The sequence below is a fragment of the Sorex araneus genome, chromosome 1, assembly GCF_027595985.1.
Source record: "Sorex araneus isolate mSorAra2 chromosome 1, mSorAra2.pri, whole genome shotgun sequence".
Taxonomy (NCBI): domain Eukaryota; kingdom Metazoa; phylum Chordata; class Mammalia; order Eulipotyphla; family Soricidae; genus Sorex; species Sorex araneus.
Genome location: NC_073302.1, coordinates 335,086,141 through 335,106,540, shown reverse-complemented (window position 1 = coordinate 335,106,540; position 20,400 = coordinate 335,086,141). Strand labels below are relative to the sequence as shown.

General features: G+C 48.6%; 1 protein-coding gene across 7 annotated transcripts in view; it reads right to left on the bottom strand.

The window, feature by feature from the left end:
* ANK1 (ankyrin 1) overlaps window positions 1-20,400 on the bottom strand; it is a 222,875-nt gene that overhangs the window by 25,078 nt on the left and 177,397 nt on the right. For 6 of the 7 annotated variants that reach the window (XM_055144521.1, XM_055144484.1, XM_055144503.1 and 3 more), the window contains exons 26-38: window positions 19,170-19,267; window positions 18,859-19,083; window positions 17,004-17,158; window positions 16,548-16,759; window positions 15,879-16,083; window positions 15,506-15,602; window positions 15,183-15,411; window positions 14,090-14,215; window positions 13,865-13,984; window positions 12,706-12,787; window positions 11,124-11,198; window positions 9,002-9,133; window positions 7,790-7,933 (exon numbers count right to left, since the gene is read on the bottom strand). In XM_055144521.1, the coding sequence (XP_055000496.1) occupies window positions 7,790-7,933; window positions 9,002-9,133; window positions 11,124-11,198; window positions 12,706-12,787; window positions 13,865-13,984; window positions 14,090-14,215; window positions 15,183-15,411; window positions 15,506-15,602; window positions 15,879-16,083; window positions 16,548-16,759; window positions 17,004-17,158; window positions 18,859-19,083; window positions 19,170-19,267 (1,900 nt within the window). Of the gene's footprint in view, window positions 1-5,967; window positions 6,638-7,789; window positions 7,934-9,001; window positions 9,134-11,123; window positions 11,199-12,705; window positions 12,788-13,864; window positions 13,985-14,089; window positions 14,216-15,182; window positions 15,412-15,505; window positions 15,603-15,878; window positions 16,084-16,547; window positions 16,760-17,003; window positions 17,159-18,858; window positions 19,084-19,169; window positions 19,268-20,400 lie in introns of those variants that run through there. The other variant, XM_055144529.1, reaches the window with a different exon arrangement.

The following is a 20,400-nucleotide window of genomic DNA, read 5'->3' as shown; positions in this document are numbered from 1 at the left end:
TGAAGACATAGTGGCACTTGGGAGGTGGTGGAGATGACTTTATACCCCTAAGCTTTAATATGAATACGATTATAACCATGTTAATTCAATCACAACAAAATGTTTTAATAAATAATTTGTCCATTTAATCTATACTTGCAAACTTATTGGCATTCAACTTCCATTTCTTGCATCCTTTAACTATTTATAGAATCTTAGTGGTATTGTTTCTCTTACCCCTGATATGTGTACTTCTATCTTCTTCCCTTATTTGGATCACACTGGCTAGAGGAAATGTATCTATTTTGTCAACATTTTGGAGAACCAGCTTTTGTTTTTTTTCTAAATGCTTTTGTGTTTTAAAGTTTATTAATTTCTACTCTGATTTGTTATTATTTTCTTTCTTTTACTTTGAGTTTAATTTGTGTGTGTTTTCCTCCTTAGTAATGCTTTACTAGCTTCCTATAAATTAGCATCCTATTCTATTTTAAATAATTTTCAAATTTTTATTTGCTTTCTCCTTTGGTCCAAGGATTATTTAGAAAAAAACAATTTAGTACCACTGCCCTCAAAATACTAGAGATTTTCAATGTATGTTTATGATTTAGTTATTAATTAACACCTTCCTTAATAAGTTCCTTGTGGTCAGAGAATGTACTTGACTCATTTTGAATTTCCAGAGTTTTGATTTACGATAGAATATAATCTGTTTGTTAACATTCTATATACAATTGGAAAGAATTTATATTCTGCTGTGATTGGGTAAAATATTTTATAAATATCAACTAAGACGGGCTAGACTGTAGAATTATTGTAGTCTTCTGCATGCTGATTTTTCTATTTGTTCCATCTGTTATGAAGCCAGGGTACTTACATGTCTCACTATTATTTGGTTTTATCACTTCCCATTGCAGCTTCTTCAGTTGTTTCATATATTTCAGAACTATCTTGCTAGGTGAAAATACACATAGGATTGTTATGCCATCTTAATGAACTACTTATTATTAAAAAATTATTTTCTTCATATCCAAAAATATTCTTTGTTCTGAAATTGTCTGCTATTAACATAACTAGGACAAGGAGAGAAAAATATAAAACCTCTGTCTTCTTTTGATTAATTTTAGGAGTTTATCTTTTCTCATTTTTTCTATCATAAGGAATTTGCATTTTTAATTTGAAAGAAATTTTTTGTAGACAATATAAAGTTGAGATTTACCTTTACATCCAATCTTTAGATATTTAGACCATTTACATTTAATGAAATTGCTAATATTACAAGGTTTAACTTTGTTGATTGCCAATTTCTATTTTCCTATTTGCCCCATCTGACTTTTGTTGCCTTTTCCCTTTTTTTTACATCATCTTTTCAATTAACTAAATTTTGTATAATTCTATTTGATCTATTTCTAAGACTTACTAGTTATAAATATTTCATTTTTTAATTTTAGCAGTTGTTTCACAGTTTACAGCATATGTCTTTAACCTATTAGAATCTAATTTAAAGTGATTATATACCACTTAGAAGATAAGAACTTTCATTTTTCTTTTCTTTTTTTATTTCTTTGCTTTTTGGGTCACACCAGCAATGCTCAGGGGTTACTCCTGGCTCTGCACTCAGGAATTACCCTTGTCGGTGCTCAGGGGACCATATGGGATGCTGGGAATCGAACGCATATGGTTTTTTTCTTCTTTCATTTTTCTTCTCGACTTCTGTTATATTTCACTTTTACATATAAGCCCAATATAATTATACTGATTACATATAAGCCCATCATTACATCGATGATATTTTTATTTAAATAATTGTCTTTTAAAGAGTTTAAATATTAAAATCATGCAAATCATAGGACTATTACTAGTTGGTTTTTTAAAAAAAAACATATTTTTTTGTTTGAGGCCAAACCAGACAGGGTTCAAGGGGTACTGCTGGCTCTGTGTTCAGGGCTTACTCTTGGCACTGTGTAAGAGGCAATTCATATTCAGACCTGGGGACTGAACGAACATCAGTCACATGCAAGGCAAGCACCTTACCCTTTGTACTATCCTCCAATTCAACATTTTTGACACTGTTCATTCCTTCACAAAGATCCAGGTCTAGTTTCATTTTCCTTTGGTCTGAAGTTATTATTTTAAAATTAACATTGCTTATAGCATTCATTTTCTGCTCATGAGTTCTTTCCGCTCTTCTATGTCTAGAAAAGTCTTATTTGGCTTCAATTTTGAAAGCTAACTTTGTTCAGCACAAAATTCAAAAAGACTACTTTTGAGATGTTCTTTGTTAAAGATATTGCTTCAGTGTTTCTCAGTTATATTCCTTCCAATAAGAAATTAAATGTTTTTCTCATCTTTGATCCACTATGCAGAATATTTTTTTTCCTTTGGACTATACCCGGTGGTGCTGAAGAAAGAACACTTTTTGTTATGTTTGGCTGTTTTTAAGACTTTCTCCTTATCATGGGTTTTGTCTGATTTACTTAAAATATGCCTGACATTTTAGCTGCCCTCATGTTTTCTGTGCATGTGGTTTACGAATCTTTCTGTAGTTTTCATCATATTTGGAGATGTTTTGGCCTGAAATTTTTAAGTGCCTTTCTCTGTTAGAAAATCTGATTTCACAAATATCTGGTCATTTACAGCTGCCCCATTAGCTCATGGATGTTTTAAACTGCTTTCTTTTTATCTTATTTGGGGACTTTTGCCATATTGTCAAGGTCACTAATATTTTTTTCTGGTAATGTCTAAAGTTTAAACTCACCTAGTACATTTTCACCCTGAATATTATAATTTCCTGTCTAAAAGATTTATTTGAGTCTTTGGAATGTATCTTTCATGGGGGAGCACTCATACAGCAGGAAGGCATTTGATTGGCATGCAGCTGACCTGGGTTCAATTCCTTGCATCCCATATGATTCCCTAAACCGAATTGAGAATGATCCCTGACCACAGATCAAGGAGCAAGGAGTAAATCCTGAACTCTGAGTCCAAAAACCAATACATGTATATATGTGTATATGTGTGTGTGTGTGTGTGTGTGTGTGTGTGTGTGTATCTTCCATGTCTCTAAACTTCAGAGCATCTGAAATACAATTCCAAAAACTGTCTTATATTCTTGCTGGCTAATTATAATATCTAGGTCAGTTTCAATTATTTAATTTTCTCTTTATTAAGTATTTTGTTCTTTTAGTACCTTGTTTTCCAACCTCTATGCATATCTGTTGATCTTTACTTAGACATTAAATATCATGATTTTTTAAATCTTGTTTAGCACTTATTATTTTTGTGTTACTACAAATATCTTTGAGCTTTGTGTTAATAATTGAGTTAGCTGAAAAGAGTCTGATTCTTTTGAGTTTTGCCTACAAGGCTGATTAGGTATGGAGCATTGCTCATGTTGGAGCTCATTTTCACCATCTCTGGGCAGGACTTGGCTTTGTTCCTTATGCAATGTCTATGATCAATTGTTGGAAGAGCTGATTAATATCAATGAAAGTCAAGGGAACTCTCTGAAGATCTCTAAAGTTCTCCGTATGTGTAGATCTCTCCTTTCTGAACTTCTGTTTTAGAAACTGCTGCATTACTCTCCTCAGCAACTTCTCAGTCTAAAAGATTTCCTAAAATCTTGGATTTTTCTTCCCCGCTCCATGACTCAGAAACTCTTCTGAGGCAGTGAGCTAGGAAATTATAGGACTGATTTATGTCTCATCACTGTCCTTTGCTGCTTGATGCCCAGTATCTTGTAGCCTGACATTGAATATATTCAGAACATCTGGGACTGTCTTAACAGTGGGGTATATTCAGGCCCTCCAGCTTCATCTTGACCGGGAGAGGCATACCCTTCCATAGCTGTTCATACAGGTGCAGGGAATGTAAGACTTGACAGGACTGGCTGAGGAGAGTCCTGGTGGCCACAGAATACCTGAGGCTCATCCTTGAGGATCTTTTATTGCTTTTCAATCTTGAGACTTTAGTAGAGTTCATTTTAGTGTTATTTCACGCAGTGAAAATGTGTCTATGAAAACAGCTTCTGCAGTCCTGAGGTAGGACCTGCTTGTATCCATCCATCCTGAAGTCCTGTCCTGGCAACAATTTTTAGGGCACATGCCTCCCTGCTCCCTCTTGATCTCCAGAGGATGCTTGACACACTTTCTCATTACCCAGCTCAGATCTGAGACTTCCAGTGGCCAGACCTGGTGCAGAGCTCACCCAGGTCCAAGCACATACTCATGAGGAATATCTCTGCAGGTCTAGGGTGCACCACATGAGACTGAGGTCTGCTGAATTCCCTCAATTAGAAGCAGAATGTGTGTGTCTCTCTTGTCGACTCAGGAGACACATATGGCTTGTGGGCAGATAACTTCGGGCAGTGACTGTCCACCCAATCACCCTGCATATTACCCCACTATTTTAATGTTCATAGCAGGCCAGTGAGGATGGGGGTGGGGGGAACCAATAATCTGGTCTCAGACAGCAGCCAGACACCAGTTGTATTCAAGAAGAGTTGGTAGAAATAAAGCTTTTTATTTCCAAAGTGGCATAAATATTGTCCAAGTTCTCAAATCAATGGAACTAGGAGCTATTTCCCCATCCTTTGGTAAATGTCATTTTTAGGGACATCATTTTTTTTTCTTTCTAGCCATTATTTTCTTCACATTTATTCTAATCCCTGGGGTACTCCAACTCTTGACCCCCCCTTCCCCCTCCCCGACCCTCCTTTGTGGGACAGCAAACTGGTCTTTGCTTGGGGGCCACACCCTGCAATGCACAGGGATTATTTCTGGCTCTGCACTCAGAAATCATTCCTGGCAGTCCTCAGGGGACCTAATGGGATGTTGGGAATTAAACCCAGGTCATGTGCATGCAAAGTAAGTGCTCTTCCCACCTGCTATCTCTCCAACCCTGCAAATTGGTCTTTTGACTGAAGCCTCACTGCTGCTTACACCCAGGTTCATCCAAGGAGCCCTACTTCTATTTTCTGATATGCTGCTTCCCTCTGCTGCCGTGAGTGCAGGCAGCCACCCCCTGCCCTCCCACTGCCCCCTGCCCCTTGGCCCCTTTAGCTCCTAGGAGGCACAGAAGCAGGAGAGGAGGTGGAACAGCAAGGGAAGCCCGGGGCCTGCAGTGCAGAGGCCATCACACCTGGCACCACCAGGAGAAAAGCAGACTCAACAGGCACCTCAGAGGCCACTGCCTCTTTCTGACCTGCCATAGGGACACCCACTCAGGGAAGATGATTGGAAACACAGTAGTGAGTGTGGGTGTCCAGAAAGGTAGGATGGACCTTACCAGGAATCTGTTTCTGAGGATCTACTTGGGTCCAGGAGGGGCTTTTGGGGGCACTTGGGGTGCACAGTGTCTACCAGGACACCTGCTACTGAGGAGGCTTTGGAAGGAGCCAGGCGCCAGGCTGTGGAGGCTTCCATTGTGACTGCTCAGCATCACCAGGAGGAGGACTCAGGCAGGATCCCACAGACCCTGCTATTCTGTCACTCCACATGGCCCAGTGGCTTTCTGCTTCAACCCTCTGCTCCACTTTCCATTCTCTTCAGCTTCTCTGCCTCTCACTATGCAGAGACACATGGGCTCCCCATTACCAGCTGCTCAACCAGGCACCTTCTCCAAGTTCATGCGGCTCCCTCCCTCCTCTACATCTAGTCTTGGTTCAGATGAGACTGGGCCCCTTTAGGGGTGCATGGCTGTGGACTCAGTCTTGGCTCAAATGCCACCTGCTGCCTCCCATACTTAACCTCTCACCCCATTCCCCATTCTTCTTACTTGAATCTTTTCTTTTTCCATGCCACATACTCTAACATGCCAGCACATTCAGTGATTCACTTAAACATTCTCTTCTTATTTGACTCTCTGAACAGAAGAAGGTAAATTGGGTGAAGCCAGTTGGCCTGAGTTAGCTTTGATTTTATTGTTGTTTTTATGGCCTACGTGAGACCTGATTTGTCTTTCCTGCCCAGAATATCACCTAGCATGTAGCAGGAGTGTGGAATTATTGGCCAAAGGAGCAGAAGCAAAGGAAACAGGAGGCCACGCAGAAGTCACGAGGCCCCAGGCGCAGCCCCATTTATGGACTGGACTTTGTTCCGTTTTCAGGCCTGGCTGGGCAGGCAGAGTCCAAGGCGACACTTTTATGATGGCTCTGCTGCCACCCTCATGTCTTATACTGATTGTGGTAAGAACACTCAACATGGGGGCCTTTGCCCAGTTTTCACTTGTCATGACTTTATTTACACACAAGTCTATGGCTCGTCATCTGGAGCCCGGAGAACCAAGAGCTACTTTGTGGCAACAACTCTGGGACAGCTCAGAAACCTGGCCCAGTGGTGGCCATCACAACAAGTGGGGGCTCGCCATCTCCCCAAAGCTACAGGCTTTTCAGGAGCACTCCCTTATTTCTTTGTGATGGGGAGTTGGTCCACTTGGTGGTTCAGTCAGATCCCCTGAGGCCGTGGAGCCCCTAGAAGTCCCCAGTGTGAAGCTTCCCACGGACTCCCCACGCATACGTGCTCGAGTGCACAAACACACACACACACACACACACACACACACACACACACACACACACACACACACACCCTTGCAAAGCTGTGGGGCAATGGAAGGCAGGGCTAGGAGTCTCTCAGGACATGCATCTGCAGAGTTGACGGCTCTTGAACACCCGGCCAGTGGAGACAGTGGAGGCAGACAGTGGAGAGAAGGAGCAGATCAGAGGTCAGATGAGGTCAGAGAAGATCAAGGTAAAAGAGAAAGGTCAACATATACTGGGCCTGCCTGAGACAAGCTGGCTGATGTGCTTTGGGAAACAAGCGGGGAGAAAGAATGTGAGGCTTGAGTGACATAGGGTTTGCCTGGCAGGGTACCCAGCCTGGGATGTGCCCCTCCAGGACACCACAGACAAAAACCTGGGGAGCCCCTACCACATGGTGCAGCTTCCAGGGACATGGTAGGCAGGAATGGAAGGGAGCTCAGAGAGCTGAAAAAAATGTCAAGGAGAGGGTTGAATAAATTTGCAATTTTTGTTGGTTTGTCTTTTGGGTCATACCCAGCGGTGCTCAGGGCATATTCCTGGCTGGACTCAGTGATCATATGGGGTACTGGGGATGGAACAGAGGTCAGCTGCATGCATGGCTAACGTCTGATCCCTGTATTGTCTGACCAGCCCCAAATTTTCAATTTAAAAGTTGAGGAGACCAGAAGGGAGGAACTAGAATCCTGGCCTCTTGGCTCTCGCTTCATAGTGCGGTCCCTACTATTTCTGAGCCATTAGTTAGAGAAGGACAGACAAAGGGAAAGAGTGAGGGGGGCCCAGGATCCCCCCCTGCCGTGGAACTGTTACTCTGCTTCTGCTTCAAGAAACCAGCCCTTGAGAGTGGCTAGAGGAGGGCTAGGCCAAGGGCAGGGCCTCCTCGGGCCTCCACACCCTGGGAGTCCTGTGCCATGAGGAAAGGAGGTGGAATGAATAGAGAGAGAGAGAGAGAGGAAGGGGCACCTTGGCTCAAAGAAAAAGAAATCACCAAACCTTGCAACAGTGTCCACCACAGGGGGTTTGAAACCCCACCCGGCCAGTCCACATCAGCCGGTGGGGCAGACTCTTCATGCCCAGTGTTTCTCAAACACTGACTCTCAGAGTCAGGGGCTGGGAGGACCAGTGAGCTGAGCTGTGCATGCAGCAGGGAGGGCTGCTCCACCAGGTCCATGAAGAGCACGCCTATCTCTCAGCCCACCCGCACCAGCCTGGAGACAGACCCACAGGAGAGACGGTCAGGGCCCCGCTCAGCCCCGATTCCCCTGGGACACTCACCATTCATCTGGGAGGGCGATGATGAGTAGTCCCTGTCCGTGTGACGTCCAGGCTTCAGGTTGCGGCTTTGTCGGCTGGACCCCTCCAGCATGTTCACTATCTCACTCCGGTCGATGTTCCGCAGGGCGGCATACAGGTTCTCCACTGGTGGGGAGGAAAGTGGGGGCTTGTGGGGGGCGTCATACCACCCAGGGGCACAGGAAGGAGAGTGGTGGGAGCATCTTCAGGGCTCATCAGGAGGAGGGAAGGAAGGGTGGGAAATAATTTTGTTTTTTAGACTAAATTTAAGAATAGGGTCATCCCTCTTTATCAAAACTGAAACAAACTGTCTCTCTGGAGAGTGCTGAAACCCTTAGGCTGATCTTGCCCAGACACATACAGTGGGTCACTTCAAACCATGGGGATACTATTTGGTTGGGGTGGTGGAAACCTCAGAAGGACACTACAAGGAAATGCAGAAGAAAACGAATGGGCTCTTGGCCTTTTGAAATACTAGGTACTACCAGTTGATTCAAAATGAAAATTCAAACATTGGGGATTTGGTTGAAGAGAAACTAATGCACTGAGATAAGTTTTTCTTCTCCTGCTCAAGAACAGGGGGTTCCTGGGAGATGAGCAGTGCCTCTGTTGGGGTATGCTAACCATCCCTGTCCTGACAGACAATCCTGAGAGATAATCTAGGCTTCTGGCACAACTATCTTTTTGTTTATTTTGTTTTGGAGGGGAAAGTAGGGCACCCTTACGTGTGCTTGGGGGTCTGGGGCATTCCCCTAAAGATACTCGGCCCAAAAGTCTTGGTCTGATGATTGGATGCTTGGGCCACCAGTGCCACATCCTGTAGTGCTCTGCCATCACGAGCTTGGCACAGGTACTGCAGCCCTCAGAGCTCTGTCCCCTCCTAGCAACCATTAGCTGGTTCTGAAGATCAGAAAAGGTAAGCTCAGTGTCCTGAGTCTCTGGTGTTCTCTTTGAAAGGACTGTCGAGAGGACCCAGTGGCCCTCAGTAGTGTGACTCTGTGTTTGAGTGTGTGCCTGTGTCAGTGTGTATGAGTGCATGCGTGAGCATGTGTGAGAAAGACAGAGACACAGACAGATTATTCAAAAGAGATTGTCCAGAGACTGGCATCAGAAATGGAATCTGAAGGCAGAGCTAGCTCGGAGCTGGTCATAACACGGGCATTAGAAAGGCTTCCTCGGCGTAAGGGTACTGACTCTTTGCATCTTTGCCTTCCCGGATGACCCAGAGGTTCAGCAGCGCTGCACTCTGCTCCAGCAGGGAGTTGGGATTTTCTACGCGGATCCGGTTGATGTCTTCCACACTGAACTGCAGCTCACGGGCCAATTCTGAAAGTGAAGAACAAAGGGCCCCTGTGAGGATTCAGCTCAGCTTCACCCCCAACGTGGCAGGGGGCAGGGGATCAGATACTCAAAAATAGGTTCCTGATGGAGTTGGTATTCCTGCTTACCAAGACACCTAGACCCTTGTGTCTCCAGGAAACAGGGCAGGAATTGAGGTGTTCAGGGGCACTGGGTAAATGATGAGTGGATGCTTTCCCTTCCTCGCACCATTTCCGCTATGAGAAGGTGTGCCTGAGCTGTGTGGCATGTTTGCAGCTCATCCAAGATCACAGAAGAAGCGGCAACAGAGCCGAGAGGGGTCGAGCTGTTATTCCCTCTCGGGTTGTGTGTCCCACACCAGAATGCCACTGCCTTGCTGTCAAAGGCAGCAACACACAAGACGTAGCTTGGTGTTTCTGTGTTTCTCTAGGGGAGGCTATGTTTACATTCAAAATCAAAGTAGAAATTCCCATCTGAGCACAAGGCAGGGACTCAGGGTGGTAGCCCTTTCCTCCTGTTTCTTTTATCGCTATCTCTCACGGATGCCTTAGAGAACAGCATCAGCATCCAGTTTCAAGGATAGGGAAGACAGAAGGGAGAATGACACTAGTCAGGATGTGTGTGCACCACACACTCACACATGCTCTCACTTCACACATACTTGCACACTCTCACATTCACATCTGGATAATCTCTCATTGTTCCCACTCAGACCCGTAGGTAGTCTTATGCCCAACATATACCCACAGCTCACAATTACATGCACATTCACACATTCTCACTGTCACTGTCATTGTTATCCTGTTGCTCATCGATTTGTTTGAGTGGGCACCAGTAACGTCTCTCATTGTAAGACTTGTTGTTACTGTTTTTGGCATATTGAATACGCCACAGGGAGCTTACCAGGCTCTTCCGTGCAGGTGTGATACTCTCGGTAGCTTGCCGGGCTCTCCGAGAGGGGCAGAGGAATTGAACATGGGCCAGCTGCATGAAAGGTGAATGCCCTACTGCTGTGCTATCTCTCCAGCCCCACACATTCTCACATACTCATACCTACAACCACGTACACTTACACTCATACCCTTTCTTATCTACGCTCATACATACTCACACATGCCCATACACTCACAATTACACCTACCAGTGTCATGCCCAATTGTGCTCTGACCCCCACATACTTGCACATGCTCACACACCAAAAGGCATGGCATGAAAAAGGCATGCCCGAACTCTGGGTGGTCATCACTTAATTGTGAAGTTCTCTGAGTTTGTCTAACATTGTCTCTAATGTTTTCGACCTGGTGGAAAGGGTTCGTGGATAGAAAACCTAAAAATGAAAAGAGAGCTGAGGGGAAGAGAAAGAAGTTAGAGAGCCTGAGAGTGAGTGAAAACACTGTGCACTTCCTGTCCCTTTGCCTGTGTGTTCGTTTCCAGGAAGACCTGCCCTGTTGCTAGCCTGACTTGGGAGACTGCAGAGCTGCAGGAGAGGGGAAGGGGAGCGTGTCAAGACCTCTCCTTCCTCTCTCTTTCCCTCAATACAGCCAGCGTTGAGGGAAGACAACAGTGGAGAACAGGGAGCAGCGGACAGGCTGCCAAGAAACCCCTTTTGTGTGTGTTTGTGACCAACAGGCTGTTTGTTCAGGGCTTGTCACCAATTGGTGACACAACAAACATCTCTGTGTGGGTGTCCACTTTCTCGTCTTAGTAAGCTGAGATGAACTAGATAGATAAATCCTCAGGTCTCTTGTGAAGTCAAAAGTTGATTCTTACAAAGGAAATCTGGACAGAACTGGAGGGGAGAGGAAGCCCCCACTTCCACTCGCTTTCCACTGCCCCCCAAAGGTTTTTTTGGGCAGAAGAAATACCCAAGAAAACAGCAAATCAATCACAATGGAGCCCAGAAAGAGAATCCAGGAACACTCTACTTAGGCAGAAGAGCAGGTGAAGGAGCAATGAAACAGAAGAGACTTTTTCTCTGCCCTCAATTTTGACTCACCCGCCCAGCTGAGGCCCAGGTGCTCTGCTATGATGGCCATCTTCATGTCCGCTCGGTCTGTCCCACTGAGGAAACCTGAAGAGAAGCACGGACTTCACTGGGCTGTGGTAGGACACAGACTCCACAAGGTAAGCATTCTTGACCTCAGAGAGGGCTCAGGTGGGGCTGGCACACAAAACCCAGCTGCAGGTTTATGCTTCTTATTTCCAGGAGGTGTTCTCTCTCAAACACATTCCCCCTTTCCTCTCACATCTTTCTAAGCAAGTTCTGTTCAACAAAAACCTGTTTTACTATTTCACCTATTCCTGAAATTCTTTTCCCAAATCCAGGTTAGGGCAAAGTTCATCAATTCTGGTACAAGCCAGGCATTTCTCCAGGGGTGGTGGCAGAGGTGGGGTAAGCAGAGAGGCGGGAACTCTCCACTCAAGTATACCTCCTTTGCTCCCCACTTCCCCTCACTTTATTGAGCCACAGAGACATGAGCTGAAATAAAAATGTAAGTGCAGAGAGAGGGGGGTGGAGGTGGGATCTGGGGAGAGCTGCTAAAGTACATTGGTAAAACAACAGAACCTAAACCAGCCCAAAGGCATAATGACTTTTGAGACAAAGACCTAGAAAAACATTAAATGCAAAATTCCTGGCCTAGAGCACAAATGGCTCCCTGAGAGCATTAAGGAATTCTGTTTTTGTTTTTGCTTTTTGGAGGGTCACACCCGGCAATGCTCAGGAGTTGCTCCTGGCTTTGTACTCAGGAATTACTCTTGGCAGTGCTTGAGGGACCTTATGGGATGCTGGGAATAGGACCTGGGTCAGCCGCTTGCAAGGCAAATGCCCTACTGGCTGTGCTACTGCTCCAGCCCCACATTAAGGAATTCTGACCAAGAATCCTGACCAGGGGCCATTGGGGAAGTCTGAGGGCAGCAGCCAGCTCATTACACGCAGACCTGGCTATTAGCATGAGGGTCTAGATTCAAGCACAGCCCACACGGTCTCTGGAATGGGTTTCCTGGAGCCAGACCCCTAAGTGTCACTGGAAGTGGAGGCTGGCTCCCAAGGAACAGCAGCTCAAGTGGTGCACTGACCGGACTGCTTAGGGATGGGACCTGCATGGTGCAGTGGTTAGGGCAGGGTGTTCGCATCCCACATGGTTTCCCAAGCTCCCCCTCACCCCCTTGCCGCCCCCGCTTTCCTCCTGTAGAGATTGTGATAGGAACTGAAAAGTGGACCACCAGAAGTTCAATACTTTTCCCAGGAAAAAGTCCATTAATTCTTGTTCGTGTGAAGTATTTGGGACAAGGCAGTTATGAAAAACATCCATACTTAATTTTCCTCTCCAAAACCATTTCTCCCACTCTGCAGAAGTGTTCTGTAGCCCGTGTTCTCTCCTGAGCATATATTTCCCCCCTTTCCTCCCTTTATTTCCTGAATAAACTTGTCTTAAAAAAAAGAAGCTCCCCCAAAAGGTTAACTGCTGAAGCTCAGTAGGCCAGGCAAAGGCCCTAGTGCTGCTAACTGGGACTCCTGCCAGGGGCCATGGAGGGGACGAGCTCTCCTCAGCATGAAGAGCAGCAGAAAGGCTTACCCAGTGTGGACTCGCTGAGAATGCTGTACCTCAAGGCCAGCGGGGTCAATGTCCTCCTCCGGTCATCTGTCCCGCCTCCCCCCTGCAGAGGAGAGACAAAGGAAGGGTGCCTGGGTTAGGGGGCTGCTCCCTGATGTCTTAGGTTGTGAGTCGGGGGACAGACCCCATCCTGGCAAACGTGAAGAAGCATCACCTCTCTGAGCCTCGACAGGAAGAGACTCTGGGGGGGCCAGGGAGGGGCTGGAGGGGGCGCACTGACCTCTCTGCTCTAAGGACAGTGGCCACATGCCCAGTGCAGAGCCATCATTATTCCCATCTCATCCACGAGGAAACTAAGGCACAGAGGGGTTAGAGAGCTTGCCCAAGGTCACTGAGCATGTCACAGGGGAATGGAACTTTGAACTCAAAGAACCAAATCATATCATTCTGGATCCCCATTTCTGATGCTGGCCCAGCACTTAATCCCGGCCAGTTGCAGGCTCCTGGGGAGCAGAAAATCCCAAACAGAAGATGGCCCCCCCACATCCCCAGCCATTACAGAAAAATTGGGGCACAGACGCATGAACTTGCTTCTTTTCTACTTTGCATGGAAGGCTGATGGTTAAAACAACAACGACAACAGCAGAACAACAACGAAACCATGGAGACACATGAGCCCTCCGTGCCCTCGCCACAGGTGGTGACTGATGCTCTAATGGGTACCGAGAAATGAACATACTTGGTCGGACGCCTTTGCTGAACTCAAAACCCTGGGTGTTTGCAGTGGCTCAGACACCAGGTCCCTTCTCTGAGGGCCTGGCACCCTGGGGAAGATAAGCAAGTGCATGAAAAGGAGGCTCGACAAAAGCTGTCACACGGCTGGGAAACCTCGGGCAACTGGGTGCCCAGTTCTAAGCCTCAGTGCGGCCTGGTACGAGGGCTGTGAGGTCTCTGCACCCTTGGAAGGAAGATCCCAAAAGCTCAGGGCCACAGTGCAAATGTGTACCTCGCCTCTGACATGGTTATTTCAGCATGGGGCACAAGCCAGAGTCTTTCTATCTCAGGAATGCAAACAGCCTTTTGGGGAAGGAGCCCTTTGCGGTGCAGGACCTTGGGTCTACGTTGGCCGCTCCTTGGGGAACCCGTGTCTGGCTGAAGGGCGCTGCGAGGGAAGGCTCACCTTGGTACAGGGGGGCATGGTGATGTTCAAGTGGCAGAGAATGTGCTGGGTGTCTTCATACTTCATTGCCTTGCGCAGAAATGATAATGACCCACCTGGTTCTCGGCTGCTGTCCCTCACCTAAACCCAATGACACAAAGGGAAGATTCAGGGGACCATCCTAGGGCCAACAGGCTGTCTGCTCAGAGACTTGTACCCAAGTAAAAGGTAGGCAAGAGGCTGTACCTTTACGGGTATGGCCAAACGGTTCTCCCGAAAGGACTGGAAGAGGAAACTCCGCTGTTGGGCAGCTTTTTTCACAGGTACCAGGTTTCCAGACAGTTCTGCAAAAAGGGGCATTCCTTCCAAAACCTGAGAAGGGGAAAAGAAAATGCAGCATGCTCAGTGGCAAGCCCAGAGACCCTGTCCTGCCTCTTTGCTTCCAGCTTTTCCTTTCCCAAGGTACCCTCTGGAGAATGTGCTCCAGGCTGTGCTTGGCGCAGGCTATTTGCTCTGCGACTCTTATTTCCAAAGTGCTAGGGCTTGCTTCCTCACTTCAAAGAATTTTATAATTAGAGCAAACTTTTATATTTCCCTGTGGAAGTTGATCAGAACTGCTGCCTCAAGAAACTAAGAACTTCAATAGCATATCAGAATATGGCTTCTGAGAAAAGTCTGTTGAATTTAATATCTATTCAGAAATATTCAGTTCAGGGCTCCTGAGTTCGAGGGCTATGTCCTTCCTTCTCAATCCTCAGCATCCCAGAAGCTCAGCAGAGACTCCGAGGCCAGCCTTTTGGAGGCCTCTCATTGTGACAGTGGAGGGTACCATGGGACCAGTAGGGAATTCAAATAAGACCGTCTCTCCTCACCCCTCGCATCCTCTGTCCTCCCTGAGTTATACTCAAACCCTAGCACAGTGGGAAAGTGAGGAGCTGGAATGAGACAACTTTGACAAATCCCTTCTGACAACTTCTGAGCCTTCCAGTTGTTGTATCTTGCTCAGCTTCACCTTCCTGACCTGCAAGTTGCTGATAATAAAGGAGCACCCAGTTATGAAATCAGCTGAGAGCAAGCAAGTCTGAATAATGCTAATAGATGTCAGCTCTCCATCACAAATCACAGGTGCACCAGCTTCTGTCTCCCCGAGACTCACGGGGGTGGGGGTCCCCCATCTCTGGAGAGATTTCCCAGGATGCTCCCCAGGAAACAGCTGAGGTGCCTCTGGACAGCAGAGGTAGCCTTTCCCTACTGCTCATCAGGCTCCAGAGCCTTTGTCTCATGATGAAAGACGACCAGGCAAAGTGTGACCACTTCTCCAGGGATGCAGGAACTGTACCTCTATGTCCCTGCTCCGGGCCACCTCCACGAAGTTCTCATGCTGCTCCAGGGTCTTGTCCACTCTGTCATCTGTCATGCAGTAGCAGCGTAGCCGCCCTTCCCGGGGGTCATTCATTTTGGCAAAAATGACAAACTTGGCCATGTAGGGCACCGCAGTGAGCTCTTTGTAGAGCAGGGTGGCAAAGTTCACAGCTTCCGCCGTCCGAGGACAGTCTGACAACCAGAACCTGGAGGGAGCCGGAGAAGGCAGCTGCGGCTAGCAGCCGAGGGGGAGGGCAGAGAGGATGCATCTGTGAGGGGGGCTGCCCGCAGACGTCTCACCTGGCAGAGACGTTGGTGGTGAAGGTGGCGCACTCGTTGGCATACACCAGCTTGGTTGTTCCCGTTATATCTTCCCACTGGGCTTGATCTGTTCCTCCTGGGACAGGAGCAGAAACAGGTTTGGGGACACTGTTTAGCCCGTGGCCAGAGCTTTCCCAGCACTTGGAGAGGGCACGTCTAGAATATTCCCCCATGCTCTCCTCCTCTTAGAGCTCCGTCCTCTGGTGTCTGAGGGGGTGGATGCTATTCAAATGTACCCCCTCCAAGGAGCAGCTGCACCCTGGGGAACTCAAGGGCATCTGGCCTCCCCTATGACCCTGAGTGTGACATTAGGAGCTGTGGGCAAGAAGGCAGCCGGTGGGGCACCTCTCACCAATGACACTGCATAGCAAGCGCAAGCTGGTGGTGTCGCCTTCCCCACTGTCCCGGGGGTTGTCTGTCCAGGACGGAGGGAGTGGGATGCGAAGCCCGATGGGGCGGTGGAACTTTCGGCGCCTTGGCTCCACAGTGACGATGGGGCTGAATGTGGCCTGGTTGCCCAGGAGCTTGGTGACCAGCTCATCAGGCACTGGCTGGGCCTGCAGGGGACAAAGCAAAGACTGAGTGGCTGCAGAGCACCAAGTGCTCCTGGACAGGCTGGAACACTGTCCAGGCGAGTCCAGCTTCCTCTGGGGAGGGCTCTGATGTCGGGCTTTACTGCTTTTATCTCCCTCTTAACTCCTACTTCCCTGAGCCTCGAAACCTCATCGGCCTGGGATGGCGTCACCTTCACTCAGCCTTCAAGCCTGTCCCAGGAGCCATGCAGACTCGCCCACCATGAGCCCATTCTAGAAAGGTCACGTGGTCTTTCTGCAGCCCCACCAGGAGGAGCTGCCCTCTGCTGCTTAGCCACCCACTCTTCTTTCAAGCTTTGAGATGAAATCTCTCCCCCGAATCTTGAGGTCAGAGGATGGGAATGAGTGGGGAGGGGGCAGCAGACTCCTCCCACCCTCCAGAAACACTCTGTAAGCAAGGACAGGGGGCGTGGAGGGGGCTGTGTGACCTGCAGTGCCAACTTGACTCTCTTGGTGACAGCGTTCTCTGGGAAGGTCGCCTGCACCAGGGGAACCAGTTTGCTCTTCAGAGATCCCCCTTCAGGGCCGATGGTGTCGTAATCTTGGCAGAGCCGGGACATGATCACGAAGTACAGGGGGAAGTCGGTGGTGATGATTCGGCACACCCTCTTCTTCTCCAGCTCTTCCAGACTGCCCAGCTCTGGAATCACAGGGGGCAGCTGCCCTGTCATGCTGGGCTCAGGCTCAGCTACTACCGTGTTTCCAGCACTTTTTAGCCCAGCTTCCGGTGCATGACCCCACCCAAGGCATAGGGCAGCAGGAATCCAGAGTGGGGCCAAATGGAAGGCTCCCCAACTCCAGGGAGCCCCAATACCCACCCCAAAGTATCACCCTCTTCCTAGAAGGGGAAGAGGGCCACACTGCTGGAGGCCCCTGGGCATCACCTTCATCCATCCCATTGAGGATCTGGTCCAGGTAGTTCTCCCCGTAGCGGCTCTTGTGCTCCTTCCACACAGAGCCATTCTCACTGCGCAGCACCACCAGCTCCCGGTCTCCGCGGCCGTGGGAGGCAAAATGAGGGATCTCCACGATCACGGGGCTGAGGGACAAGGGAGATGTTGGACACGGACCTGGAGACAGTCCTGGAGGCTGGAAGAAGGTGGTCCTGCAGCCACCATGGGTGGGGAACAGACAGACCTGTTGGCAGGGTCGAGCCCAGGTTCACTGCAGAAAAGTGACCTGGTCCCGAGCCTTCTGACAGCCCTAGATAGGGCTGGAAACTGCCTATCAATCAGCAGAAATGATGCTGCCTTGGAGAACAGACAGTGAGCACCACTTCTAAAAGAGAATATCAAGGTCTTAAATATTTTCATCAGAGGAAACAATTACAACATATGTGTGTGGTGATAGATGGTAATTAGACAAGTTGTGTGGTCATTTCATAGTACATGTAAATACTGAATCATTATGCAGTACACCTGAAACAAATGAAACCACTGTGTCTAAGTATTAAAAGGGAAAACCAATGTGAAGGTGCTGTGCAGGCTGCTTTACAAGAGGTAGGTGGTGCGGGGGCAAGGGAGACAGGGGATGGAGCCCGGAAGGCAACCTGGGACTCCTGTCTCATCGTTCCAGCAGGTACCTCTTCAAAGAGAGCAAAGACCCAAGTTGAACCTCATTCTGCTGAGAGAGAGGGGGTGATGGGCCACTGAGGCCCATTAGTCCTGTCTTTGGGGCCTATGTTCAGCTAAAGGACTGTCTCTAGAGTTTCAGTAGCTTGTGAGAGTTAGACTCTGTCTGTGTCTAGCTTCGGGAACCTGTGTGAGTAGAGACTCCGTCTGTGTCTACTGGCCATATCCATGCTTCTAGGTCAAGCTTTTGGTGACAGCAAAGAAACAGGAGACATTTAATTATGACAACAAACTCTTGTATCTGAGCACAGACACAAGTGTTTGTTGTTATAACCAAATTATTTTTGTCTGTCAGCCACAGACCAACACATGGACCTAAGAATCTATCAAAAAGTTTCAAACAAATAACCTTAGCTTAGGCCGGTCCCCTCAGTGATCCTTTAAGACTCCCTGTGCCCTGCCTGGTGGACACACTTAGGGGCTTCCCTCTGGTTTGAACCAGAACCATGATGCTTAGTGTCCAAAAAAAACACACTCGATTTCATTTCGTCAAGTAAATGATGTTGTTGCACTTCATATATTATTTAATAATTAGGTTGGAATGCTGGTGGTTCTCTTTTCTGATTATTTCCCTGGCTTACAAGCTTCCTTGACTAAGCCTTAGGGGTCTCCCAAAGGAAACTTGTCATCCAAGTCTCACGAAGAAACCTTGTCATGGCTGTTCCTTCCCTTACCTTACGCAAGACTTGAGCATATTAAAGTCTTCCTGAGGCTATGGGCTCTTTGTATGGGTAGAGAATGGTTTTTCTGCTAAGAACCTTTTGGATATTCATAACGTCCTCCGAAAACCATACAACAGAGGCAGGTGGGCTGTGGGCCACAGATGAACAGCATCTGTGACTGTCCCGTTGTTTGCCAGGGCCCGGCCACGTCAGCTCACCTGTAGGCTGCACACACCTCACCCCTGTTTGCTGTATCACACACCTCACTCCTGTTTACTCTATCCAGGAAGAGACAGTGAAGGGGAATACAAACTTTGGGGACAGTCCCTCTGCTTTGTGGCTGGGTGTCTCTGCATGCCTGTGGCTGGCGGGGCAGCAGTGGGTCAGCAGGGCAGGGGTAAGTGAGGGATGATGCATACACATGCTCAGGGTGCATGACCTCTCACCTCAAGAACTGGGCTCCCGTGGGCCCCAGGGCAATAATCCTGCTGGCCAGGCCCTCCTCCTCAGCCAGGGGAGGTGCTGTGCTCAGCTTCTGGGGTTTGACCAGGCGGCAGGTGATACGGGTGGGCGCCGCGCATGTCCTGGGCGGGATGACCACCCTCAGGCCATTGTGCCGACTGCCCCTCATGGAGCCTCCCCTGGCGTCCACCATGAAGCTCACCAGGAACCTAGGCGACACCAGACCCTCGTTAGGCTTCTTCGAAGGCCCCTTCTGTGAGATAGGAGGGCTGTGCTGGGCCCTGGGGTCACTCACCCTGTGTGCACAGGGCTGGCCACTGGACTGATGTTGTCTGAGGTCTCGGTGGCTGGGCTGCTGGGGATTAGGGAGTCTTCGTCATATTCCTTGGATGCCTGAGGAGAAAGAGAAAGGTCACCTGTCCTCTCCACTGCAGGAGTGCAGGGCCAGCCTCGGGTCAGCCAGGGCCACACCAGGTCAGGGCTCAGGGCACCTGCTGGTTGTCTCTGGGGGGGCTCACACACTCACCCCTGATACTTCCAGGACTGAGTAGAGCACAGGTTCCTTCCTACCACTGTCATGGCCTCTCCTGGGCTCAAGACCCTACTCAGATTGGGAGCCTCATGCTTCAATCAGCCCACTTCCGTGACACACGGCTCCCCTACCTGTCCTCACTCACGTGACACACGACTCCCCTACCTGCTCTTGGTCACCTCGTGACACACGGCTCCCCTACCTGCCCCCAGTCACCTCATGACACATGGCTCCCCTACCTGCCCTCAGTCACCTATGTGACATACCACTCCCCTACCTGTCCTCTCTCTGGACACACTAGACTTATCACTAGATCCTGAGCACCACTTTCTACTAGTCATCTCTGGGCAAATGACTTTTCCTGAAAACATCTGAGGTGTGTGAGGAGAATTAACAACCCCTGGCCTGGGGCCTGGGTAGGGGAGCTTTCCCCCTCTACAGATGGAGCCTCTCGTGTCTGGGAAAGTCTAGACTTCTGGGCCAGGGGCTGCCTCAGGGCAGGGCTCACCAGGCCAGTGGGGTCTGCAGGTGTTCCCATCCCCCTCTCCCCCCCCATGGTCATTTCCAACACTGTTTCTACTCATGGGGTCCCACAGACCAGATGCCTTGTCCCTCCTTTGCTCTTTGCTTACTTAATTCTACCCATTCTTCACATCTCACCTCCCCCCTGAGTCCTTCCCGAGGGCTAATGTGGAAGAACTCACGCTGCAAGTATGCACTGGGATCCCATTTCTTCCTGCATTCCAAGCAGAGTGAGTCCTAACCACACTTTCCAGATGGACCTTGCTCAAGTCTCCCAGTTCCCCTGCCTGGAGCTCTCAACAGAGCACACAGCTGGGGTCCAGAAAGAACCTACAGACCCAAGCATACCAGCACGATGAGGCATCTAAGACCGGCCAAGGAACAAGATGACTAGTTTGACTAGGCTGGTTTCTCATCCTTGTATCTGACGACAGAAGGGAAGATGCAACAACAGCCCTATTCAGGTGCGTGT